This window comes from Xenopus laevis, chromosome 6L (assembly GCF_017654675.1).
Source record: "Xenopus laevis strain J_2021 chromosome 6L, Xenopus_laevis_v10.1, whole genome shotgun sequence".
Taxonomy (NCBI): domain Eukaryota; kingdom Metazoa; phylum Chordata; class Amphibia; order Anura; family Pipidae; genus Xenopus; species Xenopus laevis.
Genome location: NC_054381.1, coordinates 4,212,000 through 4,234,134, shown reverse-complemented (window position 1 = coordinate 4,234,134; position 22,135 = coordinate 4,212,000). Strand labels below are relative to the sequence as shown.

The 22,135-nt window shown below is 37.5% G+C and overlaps 1 protein-coding gene and 1 long non-coding RNA gene across 3 annotated transcripts in view; one reads left to right on the top strand and one right to left on the bottom strand.

Annotated features, from left to right (window-relative positions):
* LOC108719565 (histone-lysine N-methyltransferase SETD1B-like) overlaps positions 1-22,135 on the top strand; it is a 59,134-nt gene that overhangs the window by 10,823 nt on the left and 26,176 nt on the right. Inside the window, exons 5-9 of one of the 2 annotated variants that reach the window (XM_041566970.1) lie at positions 1,928-1,990; positions 4,166-4,279; positions 5,412-5,476; positions 5,553-6,022; positions 6,995-7,303. The exons of the other annotated variant lie outside the window; for it this stretch is intronic. Coding sequence (XP_041422904.1) covers positions 1,928-1,990; positions 4,166-4,279; positions 5,412-5,476; positions 5,553-6,022; positions 6,995-7,184 — 902 coding nt within the window. The 3' untranslated portion in view covers positions 7,185-7,303. Of the gene's footprint in view, positions 1-1,927; positions 1,991-4,165; positions 4,280-5,411; positions 5,477-5,552; positions 6,023-6,994; positions 7,304-22,135 lie in introns of those variants that run through there. 2 annotated transcript variants of the gene reach the window in all.
* LOC121394842 lies at positions 11,635-12,311 on the bottom strand. The gene is made up of 2 exons (XR_005962030.1): positions 12,111-12,311; positions 11,635-11,668 (listed from the first exon to the last, which is right to left on the bottom strand). It is a non-coding gene; the product is annotated as an uncharacterized LOC121394842 (long non-coding RNA).

Genomic DNA, 22,135 nt, shown 5'->3' with positions numbered 1-22,135 from the left:
TATTCCGCCTTATGCGTTTCATGCCCCCTGGTACTGATTCATACCTATGAATAAGTACCAGGGGTTATGAAGCGTGTAAGGCGGAATACCATGTGGTCTGTATGCCTATTTTTTAACATGATTTTTGAATAAAACGTATATTTTTAATATAATATTGAGTTTTGGGATAACCTTTCTTGTTTTTGATGTCTATACCCTTTGGAACTGGGGGCTTCATCCCAGAAATCATGGGCCCTTCTGGACAGGCCCTGTAGAGACTAGCATCCCATAATATATATATTTTTTCTATGAAACTTTATGTACAATTTACCATTAAAAAAGTTCTCTTCCTGCTCTCTAAAAAGACAATAGGGCGACTTCAGTTGTGCCAGACACCTACGTGCGCACTCCAAAGCAGCTCCCGACTTCACCTCCTTAAACCGGAAGCCAGTTGCTTCATCTTTAGAAAGGATATTCTCTCCCCTTGTATTTTAACTCAGCAAGATTTATTGCTGTATGTGCTGCAAGCAGGGAAGGCAGCACCCAGGTCCGCCATAAATTCACAGTCAGTCTGCTGCGCATTCCTTCACCTGCTGGTTTGAGGAGGTGTTGTCGGAAGCTGCTGTGGAGTGCGCATGTAGGAGTCTGGCACAACTAAAGTCGCCCTATCGCCTTTTTTAGAGAACAAGAAGAGAACTTTTTTATTGGTAATTCTACATAAAGCACTTGAAATAGGAAACATTGTGCAGGGTAGATGCATTGTTAGAGGGGTATAGAATACATTTCTAACTTAATAATTTTTAGTGTTACTGGTCATTTAAAGCCATAAGTGCCGCATAGTTGTTAAAGCAGTAGAACAATTGTGCTTGAAAATACATTCTTTATTAATGATTTTTTCTTCATTTTATTGTTCCATGACATAAGCACACACTTAAGCTAAAGATGCTGCTGTAATGTAGTCTCCAAAATGAAATCATAACCTTTCTATGTGCCGAGTACATGACACTTCCACAACCCCTTGTACAGAGTATTCATCTTATAATGAATGTTATTGAATCTGAAAATCATGGAGCTGTAACAGGTGCAACAATGCACAACACGTGGTGGCAAAAAAGGATACAGTGACCAGCAATTTTACATCCTGATTTTAAGTTTTCCCGCTTTTGACAGGTTTTTTTTTTTTTTTTTTTTTTTGTGGTCCCAACTAGTGATGTGCGAGCCGGCCTGATATCCACATCGTGTGGGTTGTGGGCAGATTTGGGTTGAGCTCTTCTGCCTGCTCCCCCCGCCCACGATTTTAGACAGCCGACTTCCTGTTTTATAGGCTCCCATCTGCCCCACCCCTTTTGTGATGTCATCTTTGGGGTGTAGTGGGTCTGTAAATGGAAGGGGGAAGTGGGGTCGTGCAAGTCTGGGTCGGGTGTAGAGTTTTTCTCAAGCCACACGTCACTAGTCCCCACAATTTTTAATGCATGGCAGTGGGTGCTTTTGATTTTCCACCAACATTTTGCTTTGACATTCTCAAAAATGTCTGTCCATCCTTGGTCCATGGTCTGTCTGTAAATAATCAATTCCAAGCCAATTGGAGAGACCGCACACCTCACAAAACCCAAGCAGCGTATCCTGGTGCTCGGTGGTAGGGGAATCGGCAACCACCCAGCCAAGGTACGTAGAAGAATTACTGGCACACAGGAATTCTTAGTCAAGCATGCTTGACAATAGGGGCGTGCCCCGAAACGTTGCACTGCATTAATAAAATTGAAAGGGCTTGCCCTGATAACTGAATTCCTGTGTGCCGGTGATTCTTCTATGTAAATAATCAATTCCAATTGGTCTGCCCCTCATACAGTCCTGCACTGATCACTTATTGCTTTAGGTGGTCAATGTAACATCCGCTTAAATATCTGCTGTTTAATTCAGGGACTGTATATCTTATAACTCTTGACAGGTTTCCCAGACTCCGAAGCACAAATAAAGACAGAGAATGAGGATCCACAATATACTGATGGGGGTAAGTAGCCAAGGATTCTTCCTATAACACTGGCCTGGAGTATAGAGACTCCCCCTTTTGTAACATCTGATAAAATGATTATGCAGAATACCAAGAGGTATGTCCTATGCCCCTGCCGTGTGTTTATTTCCCCAGGGACAATAACATGCGCATGGAACACGGCATTATTAGTCTTTATTTATAATATTAGAGCCAGTAAGCATTCCCAGCCTTAAACTAATGCTACAGAATGGGCCACTGCTACTGAATAGTGTGTCCTCCAGGGTCGGACTGGCCTGGCGGGACACCGGGAAAAAACATGGTGGGCCCTGGCCCTCCTGGGCCTTAAATAAAAAAAAAACAATTTGCAAAGCCGCGCAGCTCCATGCACTGAAGCACTCCGTGTGGCTCCATGCGCACATGCGCGCCGTTGAGTATGGAGGCCAGAGGGGGGGCCATAGACAGCAGTCCCAGTGGGCCCTGGGCCCCCCAGTCCGACCCTGGTGTCCTCCCTATGCCCAACCCTGGGTTTTATATAGGTAAATGGAACTGCTAGAAGCTGATCAATCCAGGGATTTCAAGTGTATATAAGCTTAGCGCTTTCTCAATGGGTCCAGGTGCTCATGCCCCAGACCTTCAGCATAGGGAGAGTAGTTCACTCAAAAGTCATCATGATATGCAGGCATCAAATGTGGACAACCAAGGAGTAGAATTCAGGAGCCCAAAAAGTTCAAATAGTAAAAAAGTTTTTATTTACATTGTTTAAAAATCAGAAAGCCTTACGCGTTTCGTGACACTTAATCATAGGCTAAGTTCATACAAACACACCAAAAGTATTTAAAGGAAAATTAACCAAATAGAGGAAGGAGGGGCGGAGTTTATACAATCAACCAATAACAATCTATACAAATTCCAGTGGCTCTATGTTAGAGATATACCTTAATTAGACACTGTGTATACAAGTGCACTGTTATGTATTATGCACTTTTGTATGTATACACAGTGTCTCTAACATAGAGCTAATAGAGGTGAATTTGTATAGATTTGTTATTGGCTGATTGTACAAACTCCGCCCATCCTTCCTCTAATTGGTTAATGTTCCTTCCTGGGTTTTACATCCCTGACATCCCTCCCATAGACTCCATTATAATGAAATAATCCAAATGTTTCATAATACTTTCCTTTTTCTGTGTAATAATAAAACAGTAGCTTGTACTTGATCCCAACTAAGATATAATTAATCCTTATTGGAAGCAAAACCAGCCTATTGGGTTTATTTAATGTTTATATGATTTTCTAGTAGACTTGAGGTATGAAGATCTAAATTACAGAAAGATCCGTTATCCGGAAAACCACCGGTCCCGAGCATTCTGGATAACAGGTCCCATACCTGTATTTTATTTAAATATTAACTTATAGAAATGTTTGTAGAAACATAGAGCAGTTACTGAGTTAGTAACTGGTTAGTGGGAAGTGTTAAGATTGGAGCTTAGTGTAATTAAAGAGGAGAGTATGAGTGGAGGAGGGTAAATATGGCAGAGAAAGAAGAGTGGGGCAGAAAGAGATATAAATACAGACAGGAGAGTCTATAAGGCTTATCCAGAGAGAGATACATGTGCAAAAGTAAAGACACCTCCAATGCAGGAGGTCTGTGAGTTTTATTGAGGGTGGAGGAACTTAAAGGGGTGATGAGGACAAGGATAAGTGTGTATATATATATATATATATAGATATATATAGATATATATATATAGATATATATATATATAGAGATATATATATATAGAGATATATATATATATAGATATAGATATATATAGATATAGATAGATAGATATATAGATAGATAGATATATAGATAGATAGATAGATATAGATATATATATATATATATATATATAGATATATAGATATATAGATATATAGATATATGTGCAGAGTGGTATATACTGCATGTAAATAAGAGTAATAAGATGTGAATGTGGGGCAGGAGAGTAAAACAATAGCAAAGTGATTAGTCAGATGTCCTGCCTATGGTTTGGATTCTAGGGTTGTTAATATAAACTCACCACTAAACCATCAATAAGGAATTAGGTGAAGGATATTCACATTTATCTCATCATGTTATTGCCAATATATCCCATGTCACTACTTCATTCTGAGGTTTAAGTTACACAACTGTCCCTTATTACACAGATCTCATGGTGACTGAGTCAGAAATAACACAGGTTGTTATAAAGGAGGAAGAACTGGACCCTAGTTATTACCAGAACCCAATTGATACTTCAGCATTTTCACTCCATGATGATGGTAAGTAGCCAGTGATCCTATCAGGGAGTTTGGGGGTCTCACTGCTTGTGTCTGTGGGTCAGTAACACTGGAGTTTAGGGGTCTCACTGCTTGTGTCTGTGGGTCAGTAACACTGGAGTTTAGGGGTCTCACTGCTTGTGTCTGTGGGTCAGTAACACTGGAGTTTAGGGGTCTCACTGCTTGTGTCTGTGGCTCAGTAACACTGGAGTTTAGGGGTCTCACTGCTTGTGTCTGTGGGTCAGTAACACTGGAGTTTAGGGGTCTCACTGCTTGTGTCTGTGGGTCAGTAACACTGGAGTTTAGGGGTCTCACTGCTTGTGTCTGTGGGTCAGTAACACTGGAGTTTAGGGGTCTCACTGCTTGTGTCTGTGGGTCAGTAACACTGGAGTTTAGGGGTCTCACTGCTTGTGTCTGTGGGTCAGTAACACTGGAGTTTGGGGGTCTCACTGCTTGTGTCTGTGGGTCAGTAACACTGGAGTTTAGGGGTCTCACTGCTTGTGTCTGTGGCTCAGTAACACTGGAGTTTAGGGGTCTCACTGCTTGTGTCTGTGGGTCAGTAACACTGGAGTTTAGGGGTCTCACTGCTTGTGTCTGTGGGTCAGTAACACTGGAGTTTAGGGATCTCACTGCTTGTGTCTGTGGCTCAGTAACACTGGAGTTTAGGGGTCTCACTGCTTGTGTCTGTGGGTCAGTAACACTGGAGTTTAGGGGTCTCACTGCTCGTGTCTGTGGGTCAGTAACACTGGAGTTTAGGGGTCTCACTGCTTGTGTCTGTGGGTCAGTAACACTGGAGTTTAGGGGTCTCACTGCTTGTGTCTGTGGCTCAGTAACACTGGAGTTTAGGGGTCTCACTGCTTGTGTCTGTGGGTCAGTAACACTGGAGTTTAGGGGTCTCACTGCTTGTGTCTGTGGGTCAGTCACACTGGAGTTTAGGGGTCTCACTGCTTGTGTCTGTGGGTCAGTAACACTGGAGTTTAGGGGTCTCACTGCTTGTGTCTGTGGGTCAGTAACACTGGAGTTTAGGGGTCTCACTGCTTGTGTCTGTGGGTCAGTAACACTGGAGTTTAGGGGTCTCACTGCTTGTGTCAATGGATATAATGTGCTGAAATGCTTGTTCTTTTCCCCCCACAAGGAAATATATCGGAGGGGGCAGCAAGTGACATTGATGGGAGACCTTCATCTGACTCTGATGATAAGGTATTAAAGGTTAATATTATTCATTGTGTTTGAACTAATGATTGTAAGATCTGATATGTCATTATTTAACTCACAGCTGATGGATTTACTTGAGCGCCTAAGACAAAGGCCAGCGGTCGCTGCTGCTTCTGATTGCTTCCCCTTTAATCCTGTAAGACAAACAATGAGCGGGACGGAGAGCCCAGCTAGTCAGTTCAGTGATGATGATGAGGAGGAGATGGAGGAAGGGGAGGATGAGGAGGAGGAAGAGGATGAGGAAGAGAATACAGACAGCAGTATAGATGGTGACGCAGAAGAAGCGAGTGAAAGGAGTGAGAATGTGGATTGGTGCAAGTGTGGAAACTGTGTTCCCATCGACACCCAGACGGAGAACTTGTGTTGCGCGTCGGTGGAGAAGATCCGAGATCTCATTCCCTGTGGGACTCGCTGCATTACCGCTCACTCCACATTCCTCCGACAGGTTGTGGACTATGATAGGATAGACACAGGATTCAAGATCATCAACCACAAGATGAAGAGGCTCCCCAAGCACAGAGCTTATATGAGGTGCTTTTATATGTATAGATTCACAATGTATTAGATTGAAAGCTGTTTGTGTCGGGGCTAATAGGAGCTCCTCCCCCGGGTACATACAGAAACCACAGAAATTAAAAAAAGGAGACCAACTGCAAATTGTCTCAGTTGTCCATATCATACAAAATAGGAATTTAATTGTGAACTGCCTCTTTAAAGGGAACATATAGCCTTTTTTTTATATCCCCATCATCCTGTACTCAGTAATGCTGAAAAGGATTGTTATATTTAAAAAAAATATTTCTTTATTGGGGCTCCCTTAGCTCCTCCCTCATCCAAGTCTGTGTATGGTGGGAGTGTCAAGTGAACCAGGTGGGTGGTGCTAGTGAGGATTTGGCTGAAACTTTCACTAATAGAACAAGGTGACTTTTTAAAGGTACAGTCCAGTGGTGTAACTGTAGAGGAAGCAGACCCTGCGGCTGCAGGGAGTATAGGGGCCCGTGAAGCCCTAATTAACAAACCATTTTATTGATAAAAAAGGACAACCTCAGGTCATGTTGGGGGCCCTAAAACTAATTTGCTTTGTAGCCCAGTAACATCTAGTTATGCCGCTGGTGCAGTCCTTTCTGCGCCGCCCTTAAAGGACCAGTAACATAAAAACAATTTAAAAAAAAAATAGTTTCTACATACGAAAAAAAAAACACCCAAAACACATTCGCAAAGACTTTATTAAGAAATAACTTACCGATTCTCCGCATGCGCTCCTCTTCAGAAACGGCGACAGGGCGACGATCCGTCGTGCGCCGCTCAATTTCTCCTCCCTGGCTATCTCCTATAGAAGGCAGGGAGGAGAAATCGAGCGCCGCACAATGGATCGTTGCCCTGACGCCGTTTCTGCGGAGGAGAGCAAGCGGAGAATCGGTAAGTTATTTCTTTTTTTTTTTTAGAAAAAATGATGTTAGTGGTCTTTTAATTGGTTTATCATTTTTCGTTCTCTCTCTCCAGATGTTTGCGGAAAACCGCTTTTCGTTCGTTTCTGGTGTGGATGTATGGATACCTGGGAACGGAAGAAAATAAACCTATACCGGCTTGTGCCATCAGGAGAATCCGAAAGACCTTTCCCGACCCCAACCGTAAATACACAGGATTCCCTGGGGCTCAGGACTACCTTGCTGAAAAGATGGCTCTGGATTAGTGGTCAGTGGTTTTCCCTGTTACACACGTTCTAATAATGTCACGGATTCATTGAACTGTTGGTTTTAATTACATATAAGATTTACTTCTGTTTTGTCCAATAAATGCTCTGTTCTATCATTTGTGGGTGTGTATTTATACTTCTTTCTCATCCATTCTTAAAGGATAAGCCCTGCCCCTTTCACGTTTCCAGGGGGTGGAGCCTAGTGTTTTATGAAAAGAAGCTGCTCTATGACCCAGGGAAAGCAACTGAATAGTGCTCCACCCCCTTCTTCACACTATAGAATGGTAAAACAAAACATTAATCTGTTCCTGTCCAATAGAAAGAGAGCAGCCCAGGATCAGGAAGTTTACCGAATCAGATCATAATACCTGGGAAAGTCACTGGGGAGGTTGAATGTGTTTCCCCCATGGGTAAGAGAGTGGCCGTGAGCAAGAAGTACAAAGCTTAGGGAAGTTCTGGGGAAAGATTGGGGTCACTTATGCAAGCGGAGGTTCCTTCCAAACCAAGAGCCGCCTACAATAAGCAAGTACAGGTATGGGACCTGTTATCCAGAATGCTTGAGACCTTAGGTTTTCGAAAACACAAACCCCCGCAAACATTGCGAAACGCGTCGGCGTTCTTATCCATTGATCTTTGGCTACTTTTAATTTTAATTCAAAAACCTTGGCTAAAAAAAAAAAATTTTTTTAGGGGTGGTGGAAATAATCTTTGCTCGGTTCAGCTCTTCTCCTTCTCTGTATACTAAACTCCCGGGAGACCGTGGAATTGTGGTTTTATAGGTTATATTAGCTTCTCAAACCAGCTTAGGGCCCAGCTTAAAACTGAGACCACAGTCCCGGTTACTCTGCCTTCTCCATCTTTGTGGTGTCCCAGGGATAGAAACAATTTAGGCAGCAGTTTTGGGACAACTCCACCTCCTCTTATTTCATTTTCCTCCTTTTTTCATGAATTTGAGCATTGATTTCAGTTTTTATCCTATCAAATGGCAGTCTATTTAATTTAATCAATTGAACCTTACTATTCACGTAAGAGCATTAACTAATACAGCACTTTTTAGCACTTTATATTTATTGAATTAAATCTCTCAATCTAGTTTTTACTCTATACAATCAATTTATTTAATAATATAGTAACTATCAATTAAGAATTTAGTCATCATTCGGGGAAGCACTTAATCAATTTGGCACAATACAATTGATTCATTTGGTAGGGTATAAATCTGTGTGAAGGGGTCTCGTCTGAATTCTATGGTCTATTTCAATATAGATCCTTTTGGGTTTTTTAATGGGTTTTTTAATATTTAATTAACTTATTGCACTGCACTTTATAACTTATTGCACAGCACTTTATAACTCATTATGAAGTGATATACTCAACTCTATGTACTAATTAGTGGTGTTTGTCTAAGTGCTTATAACTTAACTGGGATTTAATTAGTGTGTAAAAAATAGATTGTGACTGCTTTAGTTTAACTGATCAAGTGGGGGTTCTTTTCTATCCCTTCTGATATCGTGTTTCAAGTTAAAGGGATACTGTTTCCCAGCTGCCCCTAGTCATGTGACTTGTGCTCTGATAAACTACAATCACTCTTTACTGCTGTATTGCAAGTTGGAATATCACCCCCTTTCCCCCCCAGCAGCCTAACAGAACAATGAGAAGGTAAGAACAACACTCAATAGTAAAATCCAGGTCCCACTGAGACACATTCCGTTATATTAAGTAGGAGAAATAACTGCCTGCCAGAAAGTAATTCCATCCTAAAGTGCAGGCACAAGTGACATGACTGGGACAGCTGGGAAACTGACAAAATGTCTAGCCCCATGTCAGATTTCAAAATTAAATATAAAAAAATCTCATGGAGCAGCACTATTAACTGATGTGTTTTGGAAAAAACATGTTTTTCCATGACAATATCCCTTTAAGGGGTTTCTGTAATTTAGCTCTTCATACCTTAAGTCTACTAGGCAAATAAATTGGAGAGGCTTCAAATGGGGTTTTTCACCTTCCTCTGGATCAAGTGGCAATTAGGCAGGTCAAAAAAAGTGCTAAAAGGTTGAACTTGATGGACGTGTGTCTTTTTTTCAGCCTAACTTACTTTGTTAGTGGTGGGAGTTTGGATTGATATGATCAGGAAGATCAATCCAGCATCCCTGCACCTCCCTCCTCCTCCAGACAGCTCCCCCCACCCCCATGCACATCTATGTGAATACCTTTTTCTTTCTTTTGTTGTTCTCTTCAATGGCCCCAGGGGGTGCAATCATTACACAACTACGTATGTAGGGAGGTGTATAGGGATCCATTGCATGAGTGCATGCTGCAACTTACTCCTCACACTCTATAGCAGGAAAAGGGGGGACTAAAGTTTGATATAAATATAGGGGAGCACACATAGGCATAATCAAAGTCCTGACATCAATGTAAATGTAGGGCTCTATCATCCGGCAAATGATCAGTTTCCCACAGAATTATTATAATTGCACATTAGGTGGAACTTCTGCTTCCAGTGAAATCACTGGCTCTACTGTATCTATTGTTATATTAAGGGCAAAATATGTAATTTATATATTTATAATTTGACTTCCATGGTGGCCAAAACTACAACCGTGTATCTGTGCACATAATTTCAAGTGAACTAATTAAGAACTCTTTCTAATGGTAAAGTTGGGGCCACACATTCAGATTTGATCAGGGGCTTTTTTTGGTCAGTCACATAATGGGTCTCTATGGCAGGAGCTATGGATAGAGCTGGTGTCTCTGCAATTCTTAGTGCTCTCACCTGTTGTAAAGACATGGCTGGATTTTAATAAAGGATTCGGCTAATCCTCCCCAAACCAACATTAATGAATTTCCCTACAACAAACAGGACGGAGGTAATATACATGACGTTGGCTCTGCATTTATCCTGCCATGTGTTCTGGGGACATTATACATTAACACTTTCTGTTTCCGTCTATATGTTCTGATATGCCGCTATATTTATCCCGCCAACCTGTACTGGGGTATATGAAACTGGCACTGCTCTGTCATCTGTTCTGGTGCATTATACATATAATTATGGAGAAATCTGTGAAGTATTTTATTAGCCTCCCCAAAGATCTTGCAATGGTCACCCAAAAGCCTGAATCATATATGGCAGCAAGTACAGCACCAATATTAGAATGGGATTTACCAACAATATGTTTGTTTTGGGGGAAATCACATGGGCAGCTGCTTCCTTGTTTGGTTGTAGAATGATGTTCCCTTATTTTGTATAACGAGATACTTATCAGTAAAGGTTCTAGTTGTCTCATATTAAAAATGCAAACATCCAATAATACTATAAAGAAGATAAAAAATACACACATATATATTTATTATAAAAATAGATTACAATAATAAAACATATAATATGTTTTATCATCCATAACTGCTCCATCCCTGTGAGAAGGTGGCAAAGACATCAGTGCAAAAAGAGCCAAACTGCCAGTTTATAAACAAACTGGACATCTCTTAAGTTTTGCACTGTCATCATCATCATCATCCATTTGAATTGTCACATATTCGGAAACGGAAGTTCTGAAATAAACAAAATATAAATAAATTAAAACATATTTCTGGTATTAAAAGCCCTGACACAAATCAATAAGTTTAATGAAGCTAAAAATAACTATACAGAAATACAGCAGCTTGATCTTCTGAGTAAAGTGATATATTTCTGTTACATTTGATCTTCTAGACTATAATCATGTAATATTATTAACCACCCACTGGCCATTCAAATAATCCAGTGTTAATAGGTGAGTTCATATTGTAAATGCTAATGTATATAAAGCTCTATTTTATTGCAATTAAATGAAACCCAGGAAGCATTTATGAACAGTTCAGCAAACTCACCCCTCATGTGTTTCACTCTTATCATCATCAACCAGTTTTTTTTTTTAACTCTACTGGTTTGTTAATCAATTCTTCTTTCTAATCATCATCATCATTTTCTTCTTCATCATAATCATCTGTTTCTTCTGCTGTTTCATAACCATCATCATCATCATCATCTGTTTCTTCTGCTGTTTCATAATCATCATTTCTTCATCATCATAATCCTCATCATAATCTTTTTCATCATCATCATCATCTTTTTCTTCTTCATCATAATCATCTTTTTTTTCTTCTTCATCATCATCATCATCATCTTTTCTTCTTCATCATAATCATCTTTTTTTTCTTCTTCATCATCATCATAATCATCATCTTTTTCATCATCATAATCATCTTTTTTTTCTTCTTCATCATCATCATCATCATCTTTTTCTTCATCATAACCATCTTTTTTTTCTTTTTCATAATCATCTTTTTCATCATCATCATCTTTTTCTTCTTCTTCATCATAATCATCTTTTTTTTCTTCTTCATCATCATAATCCTCATCATCATCTTTTTCATCATCATAATCATCATTTTCTTCTTTTTCTGTTTGAACTATCACTGATTCAGGATCAGAAGTCCTGAAATAAAAGAAATATAAAAATGTTAAAATTTTCTTCTCCCTGACACAAATCAATAAGTTTAATGAAGCTAAAAATAACTATACAGAAATACAGCAGTTTGATCTTCTGAATAAAGTGATATATTTCTGTTACATTTGATCTTCTAGACTATAATCATGTATTTATTTTTAACCACCCCCAAGTCCTAAAATAAAAGAAATACAAAAATATTAAAACATATTTTTGGTGTTAAAACCCCTGACACAATAGTGCAATATTCCTGTTACATTTGATCTTCTAGACTATAATCATGTATTAATTATCACTGAGCCACTGGCCATCCAAATAATCCAGTGTTAATAGGTGAGTTCATATTGTAAATGCTAATGTATATAAAGCTCTATTTTATTGCAATTATATGAAACCCAGGAAGCATTTATGAACAGTTCAGCAAACTCACCCCTCATGTGTTTCACTCTTATCATCATCAACCAGTTTTTCTAACTGTACTGGTTTGTTAATCAATTCTTCTTCTTTATAATCATCTTCATCATAATCATCTGTTTCTTCTGCTGTTTCATAACCTTCATAATCATCTGTTTCTTCTGCTGTTTCATAATCATCTTCTTCATCATCATAATCATCATCATAATCTTTTTCATCATCATCATCATCTTTTTCTTCTTCATCATAATCATCTTTTTTTTCTTCATCATCATAATCATCATCATCATCTTTTTCATCATCATCTTTTTCTTCATCATAATCATCATTTTTTTCTTCTTCATCATCATAATCATCATCTTTTTCATCATCATCATCTTTTTCATCATCATAATCATCATCTTTTTCTTCTTCTTCATCATAATCATCTTTTTTTTCTTCATCGTCATAATCATCATTTTCTTCTTTTTCTGTTTGAACTATCACTGATTCAAGATCAGAAGTCCTGAAATAAAAGAAATATAAAAATGTTAAAATTTTCTTTTAATGATGCTAGAATAACTATACAGAAATACAGCAGCTTGATCTTCTGAGTAAAGTGATATATTTCTGTTACATTTGATCTTCTAGACCAGTGATCACCAACCAGTAGCTTGTGAGTAACATGTTGCTCTCCTAACCCTTGGATGTTGCTCTCAGTGTCCTCAAAGCAGGTACTTATTTTTGAATTTCAAGCTTGAAAGCTAATTTTAATTGCATAAAATCTAAGTATAGTGCCAAGTAGAGCCAGTCCCATACAGGGGCTACGAAATAGCCAATTACAGCCCTTATTTGGCACCCCAAGGAACTTTTTCATGATTGTGTTGCTCCCCAATTCTTTTGACATTTAAATGTGGCTCATGGGTTAAAAAGGTTGTGGACCCCTGTTCTAGACTATAATCATGTATATATCATTAACTGGCCATTCAAATAATCAAATGATAATAGGTGAGTTCCTATTGTAAATGTTAATGTATATAAATATAATTCTTTGCAAGTATATAAAAAGCAGGAATCATTTATTAACAGTTTAGTAAACTCACCTCTTATATTGTCCACTCTTATCATCATCATCTTCTATTTGTATTGTGACATATTCAGGATGAGAAGTATAATCATCTTCCATTTGTATTGTCACATATTCAGGATGAGAAGTATCATCATCTTCTATTTGTATTGTGACATATTCAGGATAAGAAGTATCATCATCTTCTATTTGTATTGTCACATATTCAGGATAAGAAGTATCATCATCTTCTATTTGTATTGTCACATATTCAGGATAAGAAGTATCATCATCTTCTATTTGTATTGTCACATATTCAGGATGAGAAGTATCATCATCTTCCATTTGTATTGTCACATATTCAGGATGAGAAGTATCATCATCTTCCATTTGTATTGTGACATATTCAGGATGAGAAGTATCATCATCTTCTATTTGTATTGTCACATATTCAGGATAAGAAGTATCATCATCTTCTATTTGTATTGTCACATATTCAGGATAAGAAGTATCATCATCTTCTATTTGTATTGTCACATATTCAGGATAAGAAGTATCATCATCTTCTATTTGTATTGTCACATATTCAGGATAAGAAGTATCATCATCTTCTATTTGTATTGTCACATATTCAGGATGAGAAGTATCATCATCTTCCATTTGTATTGTCACATATTCAGGATGAGAAGTATCATCATCTTCCATTTGTATTGTGACATATTCAGGATGAGAAGTATCATCATCTTCTATTTGTATTGTCACATATTCAGGATGAGAAGTATCATCATCTTCCATTTGTATTGTCACATATTCAGGATGAGAAGTATCATCATCTTCCATTTGTATTGTCACATATTCAGGATGAGAAGTATCATCATCTTCTATTTGTATTGTTACATATTCAGGATGAGAAGTATCATCATCTTCCATTTGTATTGTGACATATTCAGGATGAGAAGTATCATCATCTTCTATTTGTATTGTCACATATTCAGGATGAGAAGTATCATCATCTTCTATTTGTATTGTCACATATTCAGGATGAGAAGTATCATCATCTTCCATTTGTATTGTGACATATTCAGGATAAGAAGTATCATCATCTTCTATTTGTATTGTCACATATTCAGGATGAGAAGTATCATCATCTTCTATTTGTATTGTCACATATTCAGGAATGGAAATTCTGAAATAAAAGAAATATTAAAATATTACAACTTTCTGCTGGTGTTCACAGTCTAAAGACAAATCAATAAGTTTAATGAAGCTAAAAATAACTATACAGAAATACAGCAGCTTGATCTTCTGAGTAAAGTGCAATATTTCTGTTATATTTGATCTTCTAGACTATAATCATGTAAATATTATTAATGACCCACTGGTCATTCAAATAATCAAGTGTTAATAGGTGAATATTGTAAATGTTAATAAATCTAAATTTTTGCAATTATATGAAAAGCAGGAATCATTTATTAACAGTTTAGTAAACTCACCTCTTATATTGTCCACTCTTATCATCATCATCATCATCTTCTATTTGTATTATGACATATTCAGGAATGTAAGTATCATCATCTTCTATTTGTATTGTCACATATTCAGGAATGGAAGTACTAAAATAAAAGAAATATAAAAATATTAGAACTTTCTTCTGGTGTTAAAAGCCCTGACACAAATCAATAAGTTTAATGAAGCTAAAAATAACTATACAGAAATACAGCAGTTTGATCTTCTGATTAAAGTGCTATATTTCTGTTACATTTGATCTTCTAGGCTATAATTATAATAATGTATTAAACTCTATTGGTACAATGTTATATATATTCTGAATGCTGTGTACCACATATTAAAAAATAGCAGATTATTTATATTGCCTATAAACTATTAAGAAACATAAATAAATGGAGTAAATAAGAATGATGGAAAATGATATTACTTTCCAAACATTTTTAGATATTATTAGAAATTATAAATGATAAAGAAAAAAGTTACAGACCTTGTAGCGGCTTTAGATTCAGGCAGCATAGACTGCTCTGTTTTCTTTTCTTCATTATAAAAAGCCTTCTCCATCTTCTTCATACAATAATATTGAAACCTGCACAAGGGAAGGATACAGGTGTTAGAGTTAAAAGTGCTCACACTAGATACTTATATATTAGTGTAACAGGGATTCAGTTCTTACACATCTATAATGACCAAGCATAGCTCTTATACTGCCATAAGAATGTTCCCTTTCCAAGGGGTAAATATATTTGAACAGCACAAGCCCTGTTGTTAAATTGGTACAAGACTGAGCCCTACCCAGTAATTATACTGTCATATTAATAAATCCTGCCAATTACTTGTATTGCTATCAGAGTAAACCTAGCGCTTATGCTTAAAAAACAAAGCAATTGAAAACCCAACACTGATTTTGGCATCAAAGTTGCAGTTATTTTATATCTCTTGCATGATTCTCTTTTTGTGTGAGGTTGAGAATAAGGGTGGGCATTAAAGAATGTGATAGTTAAAGAGAAGCAACTTACCATCCAGCAGCTCCTAGCAAACATATTGTCACTAGAGCAGCAGCAATGACAGTATTTTCTATATAATTCCATTGGTTTCCTGTAGACTGATCTGTATTGTTTGATACTTGGTCTGGCCAAATCGTGCCATTCACTTCAGTTTGCTGATACGTTTTAGAATTATCTGCAAAAACAAAGACAAGTAAAAATCATCACATTTGGTATATTTGGCCTTTAGCATAATTAACACCCATAAAGTCCCACTGATGTTTTCTAATGATAATTCCAGAAGGATAAACACAACTAGTTGAAAGGTTGTCCCTATATAAGTCCTATAGCAGTGAACTCACACCCCCACAATATACATTTATGCACACACATAGAAATGTGCTCCCCTCACAAACATATTCATACATGGGGGAAATTTAAGAATATCTTGAGCTACAAAAAAACACACATGAGTTCCTAAACTCTCAATTGGTTTGTTCCCTCCAATACCCTGACTTCCTGCTAAGCACGTTTTTTTCCTCAAAAAAAAAAAACTGCTCTGCAGGTTTTAGGTTTTTATATTTTTTTTAAAAAAAAAACCCCGCTCGGGGATAAAAAAATAAAAAAAAAGATTGGCCAAAAGTCAAGGTATTTGAGTTTAGGAACACTTGCCTGTTCTAGTTCCCAAATGCTTGACCCCAAAGGCTTCACTATTCTAAGATTAGCCCCATAGTCCCATGAATACTCACTGCAATACACACACATTCATGTCACAGGAAACTTTTATCTCTACACTAATTGCATTATGGTAAAGTAATGGCCAGTTACAAGTTTACTTTACTGTTTTCACTATCTGTAAATGATATTAGATGCTATTCATTATGTTCTCTGCTCTATTATGTGCTCATTACTATTTTTATCACATATCAGTGTGCAGATTTATATGGGCAGATTTATCAAGGAATTGAAAATTCAAATTTTTGAGGGTTTTTTTTATGGCCAAAAGTGTCAAATTTGACTAGGGAACTGTTAAAATTTGATTTGATTCTTTAAAAAAAAAACTTTATCATACTCTGGCCCTTTAAGAAATCAAATTTGACTATTTGCCCACTAAAACCTGACGATTTAATGTTTAAGTCAATGGGAGACGTCCTGGGATAAATTTGAAGTGCTGTGTTTGAGTTTTTTTCAGAGAAAAATCTTGAATTGATTTTTTTAAAACTCGAATCAAATTAGATTCGACTTTTTGGTTTGATCCTATTCACCCGAGTTTCGAAAATCCAAATTTTTTAAATAAATTCCGATTGGTCAAATTTCGAGTCCTTGGGAGCATGGGAGTTTTAAAAAACTCCCATGCATTTGAAATTCAACCCTTGATAAATCTGCCCCTAAGTGTTATCAGAATAATAAAAGCAAAATTCATGTGACAAAAAAGTATCATTTTTAAATGCAGGTGACATTTCTCTACTTACCTGATTGTGTATAAAAGTAATGTAGACATAGTCCAACAATAAATATGAACATATGTAAATATGTGCTGATCATCATTTCTGTAGATTTATAATTCTGTTGAATAAAGAAGAAAGGAAAGAAAATATAAGTAAAAATACAAGTAAAGGGATCCATCTCTAGACACAATATATTTTATTAACTGCTCAGGTTTCTTGAGAAATATTCTTTCTGCTCTGTGGTTTCTTAATATAATTAACCAAGATTTATTGTTCCCACACTCTCCCCACAATAGTAGATTTGGGGGTACGTAAATGTTTTTTTTCTCAATTTAAAATATAAAAACATGGAAACAAAAGCTCTGAATTATGGAAAGGATGTCTCCATTAGACTCCATTATAATCAAATAAACTAAAGTTTAATAAATAATTTCCTTTTTCTGTGTAATAATAAAATAATTGCTTGTACTTGATCCCAACTAAGATATAATTAATCCTTATTGGAAGCAAAACCAGCCTATTGGCTTTATTTGATATTTATATGATTTTCTAGTAGACTTAAGGCATTCTGGATAACAGGTCCCATACCTGTATTATATAGTATGTATAAGTAACATAGCATTCATTTATACACTATGGGAAAAACAACAGAATAAAACCAAAATAAACTGTAAAAACTGCCATAAACAGAATTGAGACGTAAAATCCTACTTTCACTGTTATTTCTTATTTTTAACAGCACTATCCTTGAAAAAGGTTAATGATAGCCAGAAAAGCATTTTAAATCATTTGCAGGATCTGTTATATGAAAACCCATTATCTAGAAAGCTTCAAACTACGGAAAGGCCATCACCCATAGACTCCATTTTATCCAAATAATCCACATTTTAAAAAATGCTTTCCTTTTTCTGTGTAATAATAAAACAGTAGCTTGTACTTGATCCCAACTAAGATATAATTAATCCTTATTGGAGGCAAAACCAGCCTATTGGGTTTATTTAATGTTTATATGGTTACAGGTATGGGACCTATTATCCAGAATGCTGGGATTTCCATAATTTACAGCTTTCTGGATAACGGGTTTCAGGATAACAGATCCCATACCTGTATATGCTATGAAGATCAAATTACATTAAGATTTAGTTATCCGGAAAACCCCCAGGTTCCAAGCATTCTGGATAACAGGTCCCATACCTGTACTCAATGAACCACATAATGAGAAGTTTCTGCATATAGTCTATGTAATCCTGCTTAATAAGCACAACCAGCTTAGGTATAAACATGTGATTCCTGCCTATATTCTCTAACATCACATTGGAAACAGGGGGAAGTCACTTACCGTAACTCAAATTTGGTGTTTAATGAAATAAAGTTGTTTTGTTGTTTAGTCTCTGCTTGTCGGCTAAGGCAAGTCCTGTACCTTCAGCTGAAAAGCACAAACTGAACAGAAACAGAGGATGTGCAACAGGATAACTTTAATGCAACTGTGATGTCATAGTGGTTGCTAAGTAACTAGTGTTAGTGACCATTATGACATCATATAACTGTTTAATGTAAAGAGATCTCCCTTTGCAAAGGTCAATGACCTGTAGTAATAAATTCCAACTGTAAACACATCCCCCTTTACTAAGGTCAACGACCTGCAGTATTAAAATGCTGTTTGCTTTACTCATTTTCTAGGCTTTATTTTAATGAGTGTATGTTGTTAGCTCTCTGACAAGACTTTAGATATCACAGTATAGGCCGACCCTGGCAAAGGGCCATTTGTTTACTGTCCATTTCCCAACATTAGATCTATATGCAATATAGTCACTTTCACAGGCAGATTTATTAGAATTCAATGTGGCTATTTCCTGAAGGATACCCAGTAGTACGACTGGTTTTATTAGCAAAGCACTGGCACATGCACCAAAGCCATTTTGGGTTTTTAAAAAAAAATGAATTTATCCATCAAAATTGATCCAATTACTTTGAGCAGAAGCAACGTGAAATATTATCTGTAAATCAGAATCTATAGGTCTGCATTGTAAGAGCGGTAATTATCTGTACCACTCATTAAAAAATGGGTATGGGACCTGATATCCAGAATGCTCGAATTTTCCAGATAAGAGGTCTTTCCGCAATCCAGATCATTATTTGGATCCTCTACCAAAGAATCATTTAACTATTAAATAAACCCAATAGGACTGTTTTGATTCCAATAAGGATTAATTATATCTTAGATGGGATCAAAGGCAAAGTATGGAAAAAGGAAATTATTTTTCAAAATGTGAATTATTTGATTAAAATGGAGTCTATGGAATACGGTTGGATAAATATCCCCCCATGAATTTAGAGCTGGTGCAGATAAGACGTGTGATCCATTGCTATATTGGAATCTAGAGAAGTCACTTACCTGTAATATTGAAATGTAGTAGGTATTGAAATAAAGTTGTTCTTTGTTGTAATTTGTGCTTGTCTGCTGAGGCACGTCCACCACCTCGAACTGAAAAACACAAACTGAACAGAAACAACAGAATGTGCAGCTACATAAAGGTGGTTCAATTGTGATGTCATAATGGTGGTTCAATTGTGATGTCATGATGGTGGTTCAATTGTGATGTCATAATGGTCACTAGCAAATAGTGATAGGCACCGCCCATCTATCCCCCTGCCTGCTGCCTCTTCATCCGGGCTGTAGAATCACTCGGCACTGTAGAAGCCAAATAGGCAACTAGGCATAGCTGATAGGGAACTGCAGGGTTGCCATTGGCTATCACCCTCCTGCTGTGCTTCTGTCAGGGACCGTTGCAACATGTTCACCCTTCAACTGAAACACAGACAGGGACTATAGCAATTGTATCGGGAGCTTTATTAAAGGGACCATATTTATATATAATGTTAGCTTAGAGTGAAGCAGACATATATTATTCATTATCACCTACAAGATTGGGGGGGGTCACTTTTGCTGAATGTCTCCTATAAACCTTGTGAAGTGAACGCCATTTAGTGGCTAAAAGTTAAATTGTGTTGATTGTCACTAGATTGTAGCAGTGTGTACAGATTATCTGCAGAACAAGCAATAAACACAGTTGTGTTCAATTCCCACTGGCCCAAAGCTAAGGACTGAATTATCATTTTGTTACAATAAATAAATCATCATCCCTGGAAGACTGACATTGAGTTGCACTGAAACACGACATTTATTGCCGTCACTTTTATTCAACATATTGAGCTAAAGTTTAACTCCAGTAACCATCAATGTGGCTCAATTATCAACCTCAATAAATCCTACTTTAAATGGGAGGTTCACCTGTAAGTTAACTTTTAGTATGTTATAGAATAGCTAATTCTAAGCAACTTTTCAGATGGCCTTCATATTCTCTTTTGTATAGTTTTTGAATTATTTGCCTTTTTCTTCTGACTCCTTTTAGCTTTCAAATGGGGGTCACTGACCCCATCTATAAAGCAAATGCTCTGTAAGGCTACAAATGTATTGTTATTGCTTTTTATTACTCATCTTTCTATTCAGGCCTCTCCTGTTCATATTCCAGTCTCTTATTCAAATCAGTGCATGGTTGCTAGGGGAATTTGGACTCTAGCAACCAGACTGCTGAAATTGCAAACTGGAGAGCTGCTGAATAAAAAGCTAAATAACTCAAAAACCACAAATAATAAAAAAATAAAACCACTTGCAAATTGTCTCAGAATATCCCTCTCTATATCATACTAACAGTTCATGTAAAGGTAAACAATCCCTCTAAGGAGTATTATGATGTAAAGTGGGATTAGTGATGTGCGGGTCGGGAAGAGCAGGAGAAGAGAGAGAAGAGCTCTGCCCGCCACCCGCGAAGAAGAGCACGAGGTCGGGCCGAACCTTCCTGACCTGCAGGTAAACCCATGGGTCTTGCTGGTATAGGCCGGCCCACACATCACTAAGAGTGATTTTATGAGACAATTTGCATTTGGTTTTCATTTTTTATTATTCGTGTTTTTGCTGTTATTTATCTTTTTATTCAGCAGCTCTCAGTTTGCAATTTTAGCCATCTAGTTGCTAGGGTCCAAATTCCCCTAGCAACCATGCATTGATTTGAATAAGAGACTGGAATATGAATAGGAGAGGCCTGAATAGAAAGAGGAGGAATAAAAAGCAGCAATAACATTTTGTAGCCTTAGGCTATGGGCTCACAGGCTGAAGGCTCCGGCCTGCAAACACACACAGGCTGCAGCCATTAACTAGGATGAGGGGATGTGGGAAAGCAAAACAATGTCTCCCTGTTGTTTCATAGAACTATTCTATTAGTGCATTTAAACAAACAAATATCACCACAGGATTGTGCCTCAGAAGCCCTATGAACTGTGTATTTAGCAAACTCTCTAGTGTCTGACAATCACTGTTACTGAGGAGAGAACTTCTCTCTCACAGACATTACAGCAGCAGCAGGAGGAGGGAAAATCAATTTCCCAGCAGCCCAGGGACACAGGAAACAGGAAGTAGTTACAGGAAGGTTCAGCCTTTCCCTCTATCAAGTCTGGGTACAGAGAGACGCACAAAGATCTCTCACTCCTCCCCCTGGGAAGGCAGCTCCGCCCTTTAGCCAATGAACTTGCTTCAGTTCAGTCCAGTAACCAATAAAAGGTCTCTAAAGGTTCAGCGTTGTTGCTGGTACACAGACATCCGCCATGTTGATGGTGGGCAGACTGTAATCTGAATCCTGGTAACTCCACCAGCCAAGCAAGCGGGAAATTCAAAACAGGAAAATGAATAAAGGGGAGGGGCGGTTCTTCAACTGACATCATTTCCTGTCCAGTCTCCTCACATGGCAGAAGAGTTTAACCCTTGCACAGTCACAGAGGAGATGGCAGAGACAGAGCTGGGCGTGGGGCATCAGTTTAACAGGCTTTTTATTCTTTCTGTGTTTTATTGGAATATAATGGAATTGTTTAATGGTAATTCTAGTTTATGAATGAACAATGGGTTTGGCTTCTGCCCATTTACACCAAGTATTACATGTGTCTGGGCCCCGTGAGCTCCTAGAAATCTCTTTGTTACAGCCTGGGGCCACACTACTAAATT